General features: G+C 38.6%; 1 protein-coding gene across 1 annotated transcript in view; it reads right to left on the bottom strand.

The window, feature by feature from the left end:
- The window catches only part of VWF (von Willebrand factor), a 148056-nt gene that overhangs the window by 16361 nt on the left and 115040 nt on the right, over positions 1 to 16655 (bottom strand). Inside the window, exons 39-46 of the mRNA XM_072844938.1 lie at positions 15379 to 15481; positions 15195 to 15269; positions 14569 to 14673; positions 13887 to 14092; positions 12383 to 12532; positions 4504 to 4614; positions 2952 to 3135; positions 2012 to 2052 (exon numbers count right to left, since the gene is read on the bottom strand). Of these exons, the coding sequence (XP_072701039.1) occupies positions 2012 to 2052; positions 2952 to 3135; positions 4504 to 4614; positions 12383 to 12532; positions 13887 to 14092; positions 14569 to 14673; positions 15195 to 15269; positions 15379 to 15481 (975 nt within the window). The remainder of the gene's footprint in view (positions 1 to 2011; positions 2053 to 2951; positions 3136 to 4503; positions 4615 to 12382; positions 12533 to 13886; positions 14093 to 14568; positions 14674 to 15194; positions 15270 to 15378; positions 15482 to 16655) is intronic.

Here is a 16655-nt window from a genome sequence, read left to right as displayed (position 1 = left end):
TAAGCTCTAATGCAATTTATTTTTTTAAATCAAAATGGCCACTTTGTTTAGAAATCTTCCACGATTATATCTCAAGTTGAATTTCACATTCTCTATCCTGCAAATATATTTTGGTACCTGCATTGTTGAATGCTAACTTCAGTAATGCTTGACACTTGTGACAGCAAGAGCACAGAAGTAACGTAACAGCTGGGGCCTACCTACACCCTCAAAATCTCGCACAGGCCATGTTTGATAAAATGACCAATTGTCAGGAAGAACAATAACACATTTTAAAAGCTGTATTAAGAAAAAAATTTAAAAAAGAATTTAAATACAGCCTTTATATATAGCCAGATAGCAAATAAGAATGAGTCAAAAATGTAGTTTTGTGTCAGCTGAAACACTTTATGAATTCATTCAAAACTGGGAAAATATTATTAAGATAGGAATTTTTTTCAATATTGTAGAAGCTGAAATATTTTATTTTTAAGTCTTCAAAATACAGATACTTCTCATTTTGCCTTCAACATGACGTTTTGTTTCAAAATTTGCTTATGGTTCATTTTAAAGTATTTTAAAATATTTTAAAACACGTGAAAACAAAACAAAGACTTTACTTGACAGATCAGGTAAACATTTTGTTGGAAGAGAAAAAAATTAATTGTTCACATAGTTGTTCATGGAAGAACAGCACACAACTGGAAAGACAACTTCTTTTTGCAACACAGGATATATATATATATGCATATCCTGTATAACAGAAGGTGGCAGGAGCTAGCAATTACTATACTGCACGACATTCTCTACAAGTATGGTCTTTATAAAATGACACAACTAGTTTCGACAACATACTGTAGAGGAGACAAATAGAGGAATCAAAGAGAAAGCAGATTATTTCAGATTTTACCACTTTAAAATCCTTCTCCCAGTGTTCTGACAAGAAAGGCAGAGTTACTCCTTGAATTTAATTCTACAGGGAAGTAAACCCCACACAGAATGATGGATGCTTGATGACAGGGCTTGAGCTCTAACAAACTGATAAACTTATGCCCGTCACCTATGAGAAAGATCAAAACCAGGAGAAATAGATGGAGAAAGGTTCTCTCTGCCATATTTCAAAAGTCCAAAGAGATTTGGGTAAACTTACTTTTTAAATAAATGAAAAAAGAAAGACATACATTGACAATGCAGGAATACGTAAGTTAAAAGTTAGGTTAAATGACTAAAAAGGACCTGTTTCCCCAGGGGATGATGAGAATATTTAGAGCTCTTTGACACCAGAGGTGCTGCCAGAATATGGATTTAGGGAAACAATGGACAATTGAGAGAGCTCTCCAAAGATAAATTCGGCATAAATGAGATCAGATGCTTAACTCCCATCATTCCCACTGTCATGGGCTGGGTTAAACATGTCTTAATCTATCCATTAAACATGCAGTTGAGAAAAAATTTCCTCTGAGGGCATATCAGCAGGGATCTTGAAAGGGGACAGAGGTCGAACAGTGAGGAAGCTCAGCTTTCCTGTTCCTACTAATAGCCAAGGAGGGATACCCCTCCTTCCACACAGGTGGAGCAAGAGCCTCCATCCTTTTTCAATCTGCCTTATCCTCTAGGTAGAATACGGGAAGTTTTTGCTTCCCCGAGGTGGGCAAGGATCATTTTTGAGATTAACCCTCGCAGATAGTTTCCTGTGTGTTTGGTAGCCTGCAAGTCATGACACAACGCAGATTACCACAGTTTCTAAGCACTTTTCTCAAGCATTCTTTCAAGATAACGAAACATTTCTGTCCCCATTTTGTGGAGATACTCATTGTCTTATAGGAAGACTGTGGCAGAGTCATGAACTGGACATACACGTGCTGAGCTCCTTGCCACTGCTTTTACCTCAAGGTCCCACTTGCAGTGATTCTGTCTGAACAAAGCTGCCCTGTATGCTTATCTGTATTCCAGCAAGTTCATGTTCTTCAAAAGCTCATTCATATATCTAAATGTCTTACCATCACAGTAAATGAAAGGAATTGTGTCTTACCCCAATAACAGTGCCATTCAAAGGACAACCGTTCAGAGGTACTGAAAAAGAAGATAATATTCCATTTAGCATTACCATTATCATGACATTACCGAGATTTAATAAACCACAGGTATGCTTTTTTGACTTATTAGAGTTCCAACTGAGGACATTTAGATCCAGTTTCACTGTAAAGAGGCATAATTGAGCCCTCTTACATTATACCTAGAAAGGTAACAATTTGTCAGAGCTATCCTGAATTCCACCTCCTAATATCCCTTGCTGAGCTGTTTTTTAACAAGTACATGGAACGATGTAGATTTTCCCTTCCAGTTCAAGCCTTGCACTCACAGAAGATGCACTCACAGGTTTTCTGCAAGTTACAGTGCTTATTTCTCCTCCTCCTTCCACTGCTAGCTCCTCACCCTGTGGCTGCATATATACTTGTCAATTAAGCATGACTGGGAGTCTTCCCAGACTGAGGCCAATTAGCCAAATCATCTGATTTGGACTTTTGATCTAAGCCTATTGTAGGAAATGGCCACAGCCACAATGCTCAGAGACATGCAGAGGCAGCATGGCTGCATGCAAACTCCATGTTCATCACAGGCACTGGGGAGAGCATTGAACATTCCTAGGCCAAAAGCATCTCAAGATCTCTTTTAAATGTTTAGCAATGCAGGCTAGACCTGTAGAGACATAGCCTGGTATGTGTCTCTGAAGCAGTGCAAAACAGCTTCAACGGTAAGTAGTTCAAAAAGAGGCAGTGAACATTAGTTGTAAAAAGAAAGTAATAGCAGCAGGTGCTATTGTACTCAATGTCTAAATTCTATACGAGAGCTTCAAAGTAGTACTATACTTGCATAACACGCACTTTTGAAACTGCTATTGAGAAACAGAAAATCAACACACGAGATGATTCATCCTCCAGTGATTCGGTTTGTTATACACAAAACCTTACCACATCTGCAAGAAGGACAGCAGTCTATTATTTGGTCACAGCGTAGTTCAGTTCCCTCTGGACAGTCAGGCACATCCATTTGAGAGCAAGAAAGATTCTTTTGCTGCACAAAAACCTCATTGTTCACCCGGATGCACTCATTGATAATGCAATGGTTGAAGGGGGATCGCCACTCTGTGCCAACCTGATGGGAAATTGTAGCAAGATTAACTATAGGCAGCAGTATTTGTGTCACTGGATAGCGGGAAGACCACCATAGCCAACATGCTGGTTTGCAAAAAGCACATCTACTGTGTCAGGAACAGTCTGTCACTCAACAGTTCTCCACAAATCCTTACTGCGACAATCAGTTTATAGAACAGTCTGACAGAAGAGTTGAAAGAGGACACAGCAAGAAAGGGACAGCAGAGTATAAGGATCTATTACTTCATTAGGACAACCAAAATCAGTAAGACGTGGTGGGACATTAAAATAGGCCTTATGAAGTTTTGTTTCATGAAGCAGAGCAGAATATTGATCCACATTAAGAAATGCCCTTGTTAAAATCAGGGAAGAGGCAGGCTGCAAAATGTTACATTAACTTTTAAAAAGATAGCAGCAGACTGCCTTTGTAAGAGAAATGATTTAAAATTTAATATCAAACATATGAAAGTGAGATGTAGATGAAAATGCAGACACACTATAACAAACAACATTTAGGGGAGAAAAGATGAGAAGGTCTATTATTTTAAACATATTTAACTTACTGTTCCTGCCTTTGTTGAATCCAAAGCTCTGTGTAGGATTAAGCAATGTAGTGCTACTGGGGCGGGCAAAGGCTTGCCAAGGGCGGTTGGGTTAGGGACAGAACAAACTGAATAGCCTGAAGGAAAGTAAAATGTAGGCAAGAAAAGAAAGAAATATCCATGTAGCTTTCCAGAGTGGTAGGGTATCTGCAGCACATTTTAAATGGCTGTTGCATGCACTCACTTCCTGTTAGGCTCTTTGAATCCTAAGGGAAGAGACACACTGCTGAAAATAGACTGTTATTCTGAGCAGAGAACAAGCATGGCCTGGACCACTGCAGTCTGATCTGATGTGCAGCGAGCAGTTTAGCAACCAGAGACTAATCCATGTTTCTATCCTTGTTTACTTCCTGATATTTCAGTGTGTACCAAGTAGGATATTCTATTTGAATAGGGCCAGGAAATTCAAGCAATCCACTACCCCACCTGCCTGTTATCCATAGAGTAATACAAATTACGTGGGAATAATTTAAGCAAATAGCTTACAGCCAGGGAATTATGTCCCATTAATATTCTTTTGAGCCAGCATTTGTGAAATTACTAATTTTACATAAAAAGCTTGCTTCCTAGAGCCTGAAAATGGAAGAAAGCATTTTCTTGTTAGAACCAAGTGGATAAGTCACACACTCCCCAAAAAATTGTTTTCCAGTGCTGCTTGCCGTATAGCAGAAATAACACATAACTTCTTCATCTCCTTCTGTGGAACACAAAATAATTCCAGAGCACTTCTGCTAGAAGAGGAAGTGTCCACGCCACCGCCACCTCACCTCGTGCAAACGAGGATCTGCATCACCCCGAGACCAGAATAGCTGCTCCTCACAGGCAGTCTTCTGGCATCTCCCACAACACTCCCCTTCTTCGATGATATACTTGTATCCCTGTAGGAGAAAAGAAAAGGACTGGCTGATCAAGGAATAGAATACAAATGAGAAGAGTAATCCTAAAAGAAAACACTGGGATAAATGCTCAATGTTAGCAACATTTTATGGAAAGGGGAGTTTGAAAACAGAACTGTAAGGCCACACACTGCTATTACAAAACAAACAAGTGGTCCACCCAGCTCAGCATCCTGTTAAATGGTTAACATAATCTGCAAAAAAAAAATTAATTATTTTTCACACATTAGAAGTAGAAATTCTTATCTCATTAGTTCCTGCTTAATATATATTTTGAAGACATACTCACTTCAGCTACATCAACTAACTCTAGGTACTAGCCTTCTTCAGGTCATGCAAATCAACTAATGAGCCAGTCTTGTGAGGATATCAGCTTCTTTAATTGGTATGGAGCACCCCTTCTTAGAGTATAAAACATGTTGATGGTGCCAAATAGTTAAAAAAAAAAATAATCTGAAATAATTGAAAAACCTCTTCCTTTTGCCAGGATCTGCTCAAATATGTAATAGTACAAAGATTTGCCACAAGACAGAAAAGAACAATGATATAAACAGGCAGAAATGGAAAGGGAAAAGATAAAAGAAAAATGCTTTTGGAGGACCCTGAGCTATTTCAACAGCATTAAGCAGCAGTCATTTCCAAACGTTAGTTTATTGTATGCAAGCAGTTTCTTTTATGCATTAGCAAATTCTAAAGAGCAAGTCTTTCCAATAATACTATTATACAAAAGAAAATGAAAGGTAAAAATTGTTCTAGTGGCATCTTGGACGTTAGTCAGCACTTGTAACTCCCCTTCCCATTCCTGAGACTTCAAGGTTAGGATTCAGTCTGAGTACGTTCAGACATCTGACTGCCCTGTGCTGAAGCAGAGGAAAAGGGTTGGTCAGAAATGTAGTCCAAGGACCAGTTTTGACTGATCATTTCATCTTTTCATCTCCTGAAACAACTAGTCAAATATTCAAACACTGGAATATCTAAGTGAAGAAAGCAAGGAGCTTTATTCTAATTAGAAATAATATTTTCTATATTTAATAGCTAGGCAGTCTCCAAAGGGCAAAGCATAACTCTGATTTCAATACAGAGTTGAAGGAAAGATCTTCTGTCAAAGAAAATACTGTATGTGTGAAAAATGCCAGTGAAAAGCATAATTTTATTTTGGTCAACCCCTTTGAACTGAAATTGCTGAAGTATTCCCAAGTGCTCCCTCCCTTCATGAACTGTCCTTGATTTGCAATATGAAGCATATTAGCAAACGTCAATAATCAGCAGACTTTCATATGGAAGTGCATTTTGTAGAATGTCATACAATGCAATAACAGACCTAGCTTTGTGGGGAAAGTTGTGCTGTTGAACATTTTGTTTGATATGACTTTTATCTGCTAAATACATATCTGAAGCATCTGAAATATGGGATGCAACTTTTTATTTTAGTGGCAAACTCAGAGAAATAAAAATACATGAGCTGTTCGTGCCCAGAATGAACTCAGCATCTTGACTAAGCAAAATCCAGCTGCAGGACCCAAATTTCACTGAGTCAGTTTGAACAGAGCCCTCTAAAGTGCAAACAAAAAGGCACTACGCAGCAGACTCCAGGTGTGATTTGCACTCTTAAGACACTGACAAATATGTTGGTTTTGGACAGTTCAACCTGCCTGTGTGGCCCTTTAGGTGCTAGGTGTGTTCAAAATCTGGGGGCTCTGACTCCTAAGGGGAAGAAATACAGAACACAGCTCCTGACCTCAGTATCTGCTGAGCTCCTCCTAAGGCAGCCCCTGAACCACTGCAGCCTACAAACCTCTCTTAGAAGACAAACCTGCAAAATGCAGCAGTTCATTAGCTCCTCAAAAAGCAGAGCAGCCATCTGAACTTGAGGAGAAGGTGGACAGTGATTCCCCTCTGTCATAGATCCTCCACAGCATGAGAATCATTTCACCATCAGAAAACCCCACCTTTTGTACTCACACCATGGAAATTTGGGCCCACAGAAATAAAGAAAGCTTTATTTTATGTTTAATTCTAAAGGTGGTAATGTTTAAGGTTACATCTAAGAAAAGGAAAATGTATTGTGCATTTTGAGGTGGGTTTTTGTTGTGGTTGTTTTTTTTTTTTCCAGTTAGATGATTCATGTACAAAGAGTATATGCTACCAGGATTATTCCTAAGCTGCACAATCTATGAACATGAACATCTGACAAGTCTCAGATACTGTGCTGTTGAAGGTTAATGTTAAATCGAACTAGGCAGACTAAGTAGTATCCATCTCTTCCTTCATTATTTTTCATTTTCTAGCATATAGACACTAGTGTATAGAGATGCCAGTGTTTGCAATGGTTTGTTCAAGGATCTACTTATAGTCAATATTTTGCTTGCCCCCTGCTTTTTCTGGACTGGATCTGCTGCTTTATTCCTCCTCTGCATCTTGCCTTTTTTTTTTTTAAACACAGAGTTCAAACTTCAAACAGGGAATTAAAACTCAGAAGCCGCCCTTGGTAAGTGTCTGACCGTCTGTCACCCTGAGAGGCAGATCACAGTCTACAGGACTAAAAAAAAAATCCCCATGCCCCAGGGAGGTAAGGGATAAGGCAACACAAGGCACCCCTCACATTTTAACAGGTGCACGTGGCTGACTTGGGAGTGATAATCAGCAGCTGAGATGGAGAACCTGACAAGTGCTCAGTTATGCCGCCAGGTCAGGCTGTTTTATCAAACACAAATGCTGAGATAAAGCTGATCTCCCAAATGGAGGGTGAAAGCATATAGATTAAGACATTCTACATGGGGGGGGGAAATTTTGCCCACTTTTGAACTGGGGCTTGGCTTGTGACAAACAAGAGGAATGCAGATTAATTCTGTAGCATTCAGAGAACACACATTTTTATTTCATCGCCTACTCAAGGCTACCAGAGGGATCCACATAGGCTATGGCTTGGCACATTTCTGCACTTCCTCTTTTGTTCCAGGGTTGGTCAGGATACATAGTTCATCTTTTCACGGGTGCTAAGGTTTTGGCCAGAAAACTCTGTCAGCTGTCTTTTGGCCAACAAAGCAAGAAAGAAAGAACAGAGATTAGTCCTCAACATAGTATTTTTAAGAAGGCTCCAGCATTTTCCTTTTATATACTGAGATTATAGTATCTAGAGAGGGTTGGAGGAACCAAAGAGAATGAAAATGGCAACAGTAGACCAAGAAAAACCCAGTAGGATGGATATAAATCAACATGAAATGCTGAAAGCAAAATCTTCAGTGGCTATGAATCAGCACAATTCTAGATATTTCCCTGGAGCTGCACTCATTTACCCCAGGTGAGGACTTAATTCTCCATTTGCAAGTCTCTAGAACATTAAGGTATCATTTCCTAATTTCCATAATGAATTATGCTTTAAAATGCAAGCAAGATGTTTGAAATTACCTCCCACCAAGACTTTCACAGTTTTTAAATGGGATCCTGCACATCTAATATTCAAACAACAGTCTTCCCTTTACATTAATTTCTTTCACCTCCTTAATACACACTATTAAGCCATTTACTACCATGCTTTACACACTACTTCAAAGAAAAATATCCATTTGAAATATTGGAGATTAAAGCTATAGATTTTGTAGTCAGCATCTATTGCAACCATCATTCACTATCCCTGTGCACGTATGGTGCAAATGTTCTTTATTTTAATTTAACATAGTCATCAAGAGGCTTGAAAATCTAACCTAATTAATTTACACACACTTAGCTAAATGGATTTGTCTTAAACACTTATCCCAGAAAATTATGCTTCGTTCTTCTCATAATCGTCTAATACTTTAAATTATCCAATACTTTAAACCACACTCTTTTATATCACTTACAAGGTACCTAACTCCAAGAACATTGACAGAAATTAAGCAAAGCAAGTGCTCCCTTCACATTAGTATACTAATGATTTTAAGGTGTTTTGAAAGCTGTTATCCATTTTATCACCATGATTCTCTGAAGGGATGTAGTCTGATGTACTCTCAGAGAAATAATTTTTTAAGAAGTTCCAGGAGGGAGACACCACTCCTCCTTGTGGCACATGCAAAAATTACAGCAATTATCTGCTTGCTTTCTCAAAACTTTGGTAAGAGAAAGATAGAAGATTAACAAAAAAGCGAGGGGACTATGACATATAATGAAGCAAACCCACATCTGGTTTGCAAGAGAGAAGTCTGTATTTGCTGTTAACATACTCAGAGAACTGTGGGATTCGTTCATTTTAATGAACCATCCACCCTTTTTTCCATAGTGTTTCTTTACATTCTAAAACAACAGATCGGATTTGAGTTTGATTTTGTCATGCTCAGGAGAACAGTAGCACCGTTCAATCATTAGGGTGAAGGAGCTAGTACATGTATTACATTTTTTTTCTCTTTTTGTGTAGCTAGATAAAAAACTGTAAGCTGTTTTCACAGAAGTCAGATGACACAATCAACAATGATACTCCACAACTTTAAGACCTGGCAATGGCATTAATAACCATGAGCAGCAGAGAGTTTGAACATCATCTTAGTAATGATCCATGATTAAAGTATGTCTTTAATGCCAACACAACTTTCAATGTTAACTAATCTGAACTGAAAAATAAGCTTTAAGGCCAATTCAAACTGGATTACAGAACTTCTGTGGTCCTTGATATGTATATCCACTGAATCAGGAATACACAAAGGAAAAAAGAAAATGTGAGCTATCCAGGTTCTCCAACAGCTACGGTTTTGGTTGTACAACTTTGATAACCATCAAAGGAGCAGAAGAAATGGCAGATTCCCAAAAAGAACTGCCATGTTTTCCACCAAGGCTTTTTGTTTGTTTTAAAAAAGCTTTGACACTGCAATGCATAAGGCTGATTTGTCAAGAAACTGTAGCTCTGCATTAATGATACTTTATTACAATAACAGATAATTGATAAAGTTATGGCTATGAGCCAAAACACAGGCAGATACTTTAGATCTAATATTTCATAATAATTGCCATACTAGAAACAAGTCTCTTCTACAAATGGAAATCGAAGGGATTCTCTTGCAAAAGCTGAAAGCTCTCACATCTACCCTCATAGTTTTCACTGCATTGGGCATCCTCAAGCTTTCTCACCAAACTCTACACTCGCAGAAAGAGCACTAGTTTGGTTTCTTGGGGGTTTTTTAATGGATTGGGTTTTTTGCTCTGGAATTATGCAGTGTTTAAGACACAGCAGAGGAAAATATTATTCAAAAAGAGTTTATATTTTTTTCACACCTTCTCAAGTGCCCATACCTACATGCTGTCTAGCCTTGTTCTGATATGGAGGCTGTAAGTTAAATGATATTGAAATACAGTGGCATTAAGGCATTTGAAATTCTTTGAAAAACCAAGACACGATTAGCTTAATAGAGTTCAGAAAAGAGAATTGCTGTTCAGATATTGGTTTGCTTACCTGAAATGTTCATAGTCAATTTCAATGCATGATTAACTGTTTTAAAATACATATTAGTGTAAATTCAAATGAGAATTTAAAACAAGTCAGATAATGCAGGGTTTCTGCAACACTGTTAACTCAGCTGTGAGGTGCTGCACATATATGCTCTATGCCCTAGGTCAGTCTTTGACTCCCAGACACATTATTAATGATGTCTTTCCGAAAGCAAAAAGAACACCTCTAACTTCTCATAGCTGTATGTACGAGGTTTGCTAATGAAGAGCTTTCTTCCAAATGTAACTGAACAAAAGCAAGGAGGAAGAAGAGAGATCATGTGTTGATTTTTCTTAGCCTCTGTTCTGAATGCAACTGCATAAATGGGACTCATTCCAAAAAAAAAAAAAAAAAAGGGCAGACTTCTTAAAACCAGTTAAAAGGTTTAGGAAAAACAGTGGGAAACAGGCTGCAAAGATCTGGAGACTTGGCAGAGGAGGGGAATGTGCCTGACATATTTGTTTGGAGATTCACTGTATTTCCAGCAAGAAGAAAAAATCCTACTCCTGGAGCAGAAAAAAGCAAGTGAATCTTGTCTCACATGCAGCACTAGAAAACCCAGAACATCACAGTAGCATCCCAGTCACACAGGGAATCAAACCCAAGAGCAGCACCTGTCCCTCTTAGTTAAAGGGTTTTGCAGTTATTGCTGTAGTATGCCCTCCTTTGCATTTCCCACTGACAAATTCCAGCTGGTCACCTGTAATGACACCAGGGCAGTCTGTTGAGTCACGGGCCAACATGCAGACTTTTATCAGCTACTGGACTGAAAGCACTGACGTTACAAGACACATTTGGAAACACTTGCTGTTTGGTCAACTGTTTGAATTTAGCGGGGGCTAATGCTATATGTAGCCTAATATTATACTCAAAAGCAACTTGGAGATTTGTATAACATTAACTAGCTCATCTTTGCTTCTGCACTGAGGGAAAAAACCAAATTAGCTTCTTCTGGACTTCATTTCACAGTTCAGGGAAGAACAAACCCATGGGGAAAACCCTGGGTCAGCAAAAGACCTGCAGAGAATATTCTGAATCCCATACAGCCACATCTAGTTGCTCCACATGGACCCCGCACAGCCTACTGAACTGGCAGATTGTGAACACACCAGAACATAGACTAGGGAGGAGCTGCTTCAAGTCAGATCTGCCTCTCCCTGAATGGAATTGGCTAATACCATCAAGAATAATCTCAATTAATCCATGTATATCCTGAAAGCTTTACAAAGAGGCAAAATGTATTTGTGGTAGCCTCTGACGTTTGCAGCACAACTTCTCTGGCCACATGACAGTTGGTAAGGGGTGTGGGTTATCAGCATTTGGCTGGGCAACTTCTTCTGCCATGTCCTTTTTCTGCAGACCCAAGCTGTGTATTTCCACTATCCCCCCCTGACTGACCGATCCATACTACCCTCATGAAGCAAGGACATAGGAATGCTCAGGGATTATGGGTACAAGGTGCTAGGTACCAGAGCAAAATGCAACTCTAGGGCATCACATTTAATTTTACAGTGATTTTTTTACATCCTTATTCTCCACAGTACGTTAAGGTGAGGAATGTTAGGGATGTAAATTGGGTAGTTTAAAGGAAGTATAAAAACAATTTTGAACTTTTGTTTGCACAAATCATGTTATGGTCAGTGTTCTAATCTACAACACTGGCAAGTGCTGCTGACTTTTAACCAATGCCTTTGACCCTTCTAGAATTCTTCTGCCAACTTTTTGTACCAAGTATCTGTCTCCTCCTGTTTGACTAGCTATGTCAATATAACAAAGGAGCTCATACTTCCTTTGTGGGCTTCCAAAAGTAGACCCCATAATTTTATAGCACACAGCAGATGTCTGAGCATAATAAAGGCCACAGCATGTGGTGTTATTACTGCTATAATGGGCAGAGCTGAGCAATAGACAGGAATAGAGAAATGTTCTCTTCAGAAAGTGAACTTCAGCTAGAACAAAGTCATTCAAAATTGATCTTCAGACATCATGAGTATTCATTGTGCAAGTGGTGTAAATGATAGTCACTTCAGGATGCAGTTCTCCTTTTATTGAAATATAAAATAAACTTGTCACTGATTTCCTTGGCAGCATGATATGATCCTAAAACAATAACCCTAAAATAAAGTCAGTAATGCTCAGGCCTTCTTAGACTCTGTTTCCAAGATAATTCGTTGCTACAACATTTATTTTCTATTTTTCTCTGATTTCTCTAAACACACACGTTTAAAAGTAATCATTTCAGATCCCCATCAGGGCTCTGCTGGCTAATGCACTGGTTTAAATGTTACTCACCCGAGAGCAGAATGTGTTACATGCTTTGTCATGACACTCCATCATCTGAAGTCCTGTAACATCATCCCTCATACTAGAGCAAGAACATTCCCTGCAACCATCTTCCCAGGTTGTCCCGATGGGGTAGACTATGTTGTTGTGCACACACACCTGTTGAACGCAACAATTAATACATGAAAGAGCACACTGCTGCTGTAAGGGCACACTGCTGGCTCCAAAAGGCTGCTTTTTAAGATGTGAAACCTACCATAAATTTTATGGAATATTTTGAACCCAGTAGAAATGGTACAGGTCTTAAAATTGTGGCCACTCTGTTAAGGAAAGGAAAATAAGTGCAACCAAAGCTGCTGTTTTACAAAGAATAATTTGGAGATTTTTATCTGCAGTTGGTGGAATTGCCCAGGGTCTGACTCAGTTTCACTGGAAGTATAATGTGACACAATATTTAGAGATAATAAACAGTGAGTCTTGTAGAAGGAGCTGTGCACACAAAACTTCTTCCAGCTAAATCAGCTGATCTGAAAAGATCCTACTTTGAGCTACAAGCATTCATTCTCTTGTATCATTAGGCCATCATAGCTACGACAAAAGTACTGCCATCTCTTATATTGCACTTTCTATTAGTAAATTTTACAGCATGTTGTTAAAGAGATGAACATCATTTATTTTTATAGATATAGCAAGTAAGACACAAAGACATAAAATTACTTATGCAAGGTCATGAACTACTTAGGAACAGAGAAAATAAAGGCTATATCTCCTGAATTGCAAGACGGTGTAACCCTATGTTAAGCTGTTAGGTAAGGTTGCTTCAATGAAAAGGTTACATTGGCCTGCAACTGCTCCTCTAAGCAACCTTATCTTAAAGGTTAACATAGTATAACAACTTAATAAAAGGTTGGCAAAATAAGGAAAAATATATCCTGGTGAAACTTCAAGAGAGTCAGGTATTAATTTGGCAAAAATTTTAAAGTGGCAATATAGTTCATATAAGATGCAATGCCTCCTCAGGTAGAGGCAAAGGTAATCAATGGGCACAAGGAGTTTAGGTCTAGGGTGTTCCAAATATTTCAATAAAGTTAGTATAGGATTGAAAGAATGTATAGTAACTGTACTGATCCAAAAGCATGTACCTCTGTTATCCAGAAAAAAAATAAAATTTTGAAAATTACCTGTGAAATTCCTAAAATATATATTATATGTATATATACATATAAAACTTCGAGGTAATTCAAGCATTAGGAATATATAAAATCATCTGATTATCTCAGAGTCACAAAAAATAGATTGGTTATGGTCAGAATAAATGTCTGTAACAAAACAAGCAACACTGTGATGCAAGTGTATTTCTCTCGGACACATATAAATTTAAAATGCCCTGGCATCATTATCCAGTAGTCTCTTTGGGGGCTTGTTAATATCCAGCTATGCACTGACTTTGGTGCTGTCACTCCACACACAAAAGATACTCTTATCTGTGCAAATCATACTTCATTCCCCTTACCGTGCCTGGAACACAGGTGGTAGATATGCAGCCACAGTCATCGGTGAGAGATCTGGATAGATACCCCAGAGGGCAGCTCACTGTTGAGTTAGCGCAGCTGCAGGTACACTCATATTTATCACAGCACTCGGTCTTCTTAACAGTCAGCTCTCGATGCGGTGGGCAGGAAGGTCTTTGAACTAAGCTGCATGCTTCTCTGTTACACGCTAGCAGAAAAAGGTAAGTACCATGTCAAGCACACAGCATTTCAGAGTGCCACGAGTGAACAAGACAGTTCTCTGGCAGCAAGGCACTAATTTGCTACTGCAAACTGTTACAAACCTACTTAAAGATTAAGAAGTAATGCAAATATAAAAGACCCAGGTCAAAAATTGTGCTGCAGGTTCAGAAAAAGTTCCTACCCTGCCAAAAAACTCTTGTCTCATATAGAATCAAAAAGATTTATAAAATAAGCATAAGGGTCAGAGCACACACATCCAAGAGTAAAGTGTTTCTCTTTTCCTTAATTCAAAAGTGTACTCAGAAAGTGCCAATACCCTTCTTCCAAGTCTGTGAAATCATTACATTTCCATTGGCTCCAAAATTAAACTTTTCAGAGGGAAAAAATAATGTCTAAAGGAAGTTGTCAGTGTTGCTCAAATGCAATGCTTCAGCATCACTCCTTGCTAAAAAAATATCTTACCACATGTGTAATTTGGTCTGCATTCTCCAGGGTTGGTCAGAGCAAGCTGCAGGCCAAACTCACAGGCAGGGACAGGAGGCAAATCACAGGAAACCAGATCACAGACTAAGAAGAGAAATTGAAAGAGTGTTTAAGACCACATCTGACTAGTTAGTCCTCAAGAAAAGACACACACACGCATGCACATCCCCATTAACCTTTTTTTCCCCCTACATTCAATTACTATCCTAAAATATGAATTAAGTTAGAGTTCAGCAGGTCAGAGTTTGTTTTCAAAATAGCTTAGGGAACAGTTCAAGTTATGAGGAGTAAGGTTCTAATGTTATATTTAATGTGCAAATATAGACCATGAAAAAATAGATACTTGAAAAAAGACCATTCTAATGTCATTCAGATTAAAACAAATTGCTCTGCTCCCTTCTTCATCTCTTACAGAAAGTCAAGTTTGAAGTGAATTGAGACTCACATCCTCAGGAGTTGTTTATTTTTCCACATAGATGATTGTATGGTCATTCAGGGGTTTAAAAAATGGAGTATGGTATTAAATAAAAACACAGATTGTATCCCTTTGAAACATTTCATAAAAATATGTACCAAGAAGACTCCAACAGTTTATGAGAACCTACCACACTCGTACTCGGGGCAGCACTGGCCGAGGTCCCTGCGCAGACGAGGGACTTCACAGGGACCACACTGAACAGCTGGAGTAAGAAGAAAACATCCATAAAACAAGTTTGGATAAGAACTAGAAAACCAAGCAACAAAACCATCAATTCAAGTCCAGTCGTACTTAGAGTTAAATGAATTTACGTTTGGCAGTAGGGCAAGGTCGGATGGTGCAGTTTACTCTCTTGTTATCAAGACACGTGCAGATCTTGCAAGGCTCATTAGCAGGAATCCATGTTTCCATGTGCTGCATGAAAAAAAAAAAAAAACAGATTGTTAGAAAGAAATCAAATATTCTGGCCACTGGCATGTTGGTGATGGGAGTGGGTGAGGTTGAGCAACATTAATTTAGAAAACCAGAAGGCTAGATGCAGGATTGGTTGGTTGCTCTGTTAACAGGAAGAACCTAAGGAGAGACATAATTCTGAAATGACTGTAGTGTACCAATTTAGCAAAGGACGTAAAGAATGCATGAATGAGATGAGGAGTCACTATTGTTTTAAGTATGAAAAATACTCAGATGTTATAAATGCAATCGCAGGCTATTGTGAGTAACAGTGAACTCACGCAACTACATTCCATAATTGAATGTTCAGTGGTAATAAGGGAAACAACGGTATTTTGGGAAATACACAGAAATGGCTGCTTTCCCAAATCACTAGTACTTAAACACAGAGAAATAAACAGTGCATATTTTTTATTAAGAATACGTAGGGTGTCATCACTTGATTTCCCAGTGAACTGCAGACTGGAAAAGCACTATAGCAAGCCCAAATCTGAAACTACCCCTGTGGTGATTACCTGAAGGTAATAAGCACATTCAGAAATTGCCAGTAAAGTGTATCATTATTCAACCACTGCTTTCTCTCTTGAGAGAGAGGAAAATCACCAATTTAGAGAGGAAAATCACCAATTTTAAAGATTTAGTTACCTATAAAGAACTATCTACATTTAAAACCCATGTGAACAGGTAGGCAAGAGTGAAAAGATGCACTATGGGACAATAATGTTAATTTGCACAACTGATCCAGGTTCTGGGTGAGAACATGTAGAGTAGGTTAGGATGGCACAAAGGGAAAAGGTGTCATCCAGAAAACTGGAGTGCAGTTTAAAAATAACCGTCTGCCGAGATCTTTAGTAATAAGAAGAAAGGAAGGAAATATCTAAGCATACTGCCACCTGTACCCAGAGATATCTATGTAATTTAAGCCATCACAGGAGTCTGAAAAGACAGTTTACTTTCAAAGGTTAACAGCATGGCAAGGATAAGACAGCAGGCATGCTAGAACAAGCCAACCAGAGGTTTAACAAAGCTTAGGGTCCAAATCGCATAGGGTTGGTTAATCTATAGGAAATCTATTTTAGTCAAAGAAAGCTTGCATCAATGTATTGCTAGTAAAGAACATTATCCCAGGGCTTGG

Source organism: Ciconia boyciana, chromosome 1, assembly GCF_034638445.1.
Source record: "Ciconia boyciana chromosome 1, ASM3463844v1, whole genome shotgun sequence".
Lineage (NCBI taxonomy): Eukaryota > Metazoa > Chordata > Aves > Ciconiiformes > Ciconiidae > Ciconia > Ciconia boyciana.
The sequence above is the reverse complement of the archived record's forward strand: the minus strand, read 5'-3'. Positions and strand labels throughout refer to the sequence as shown.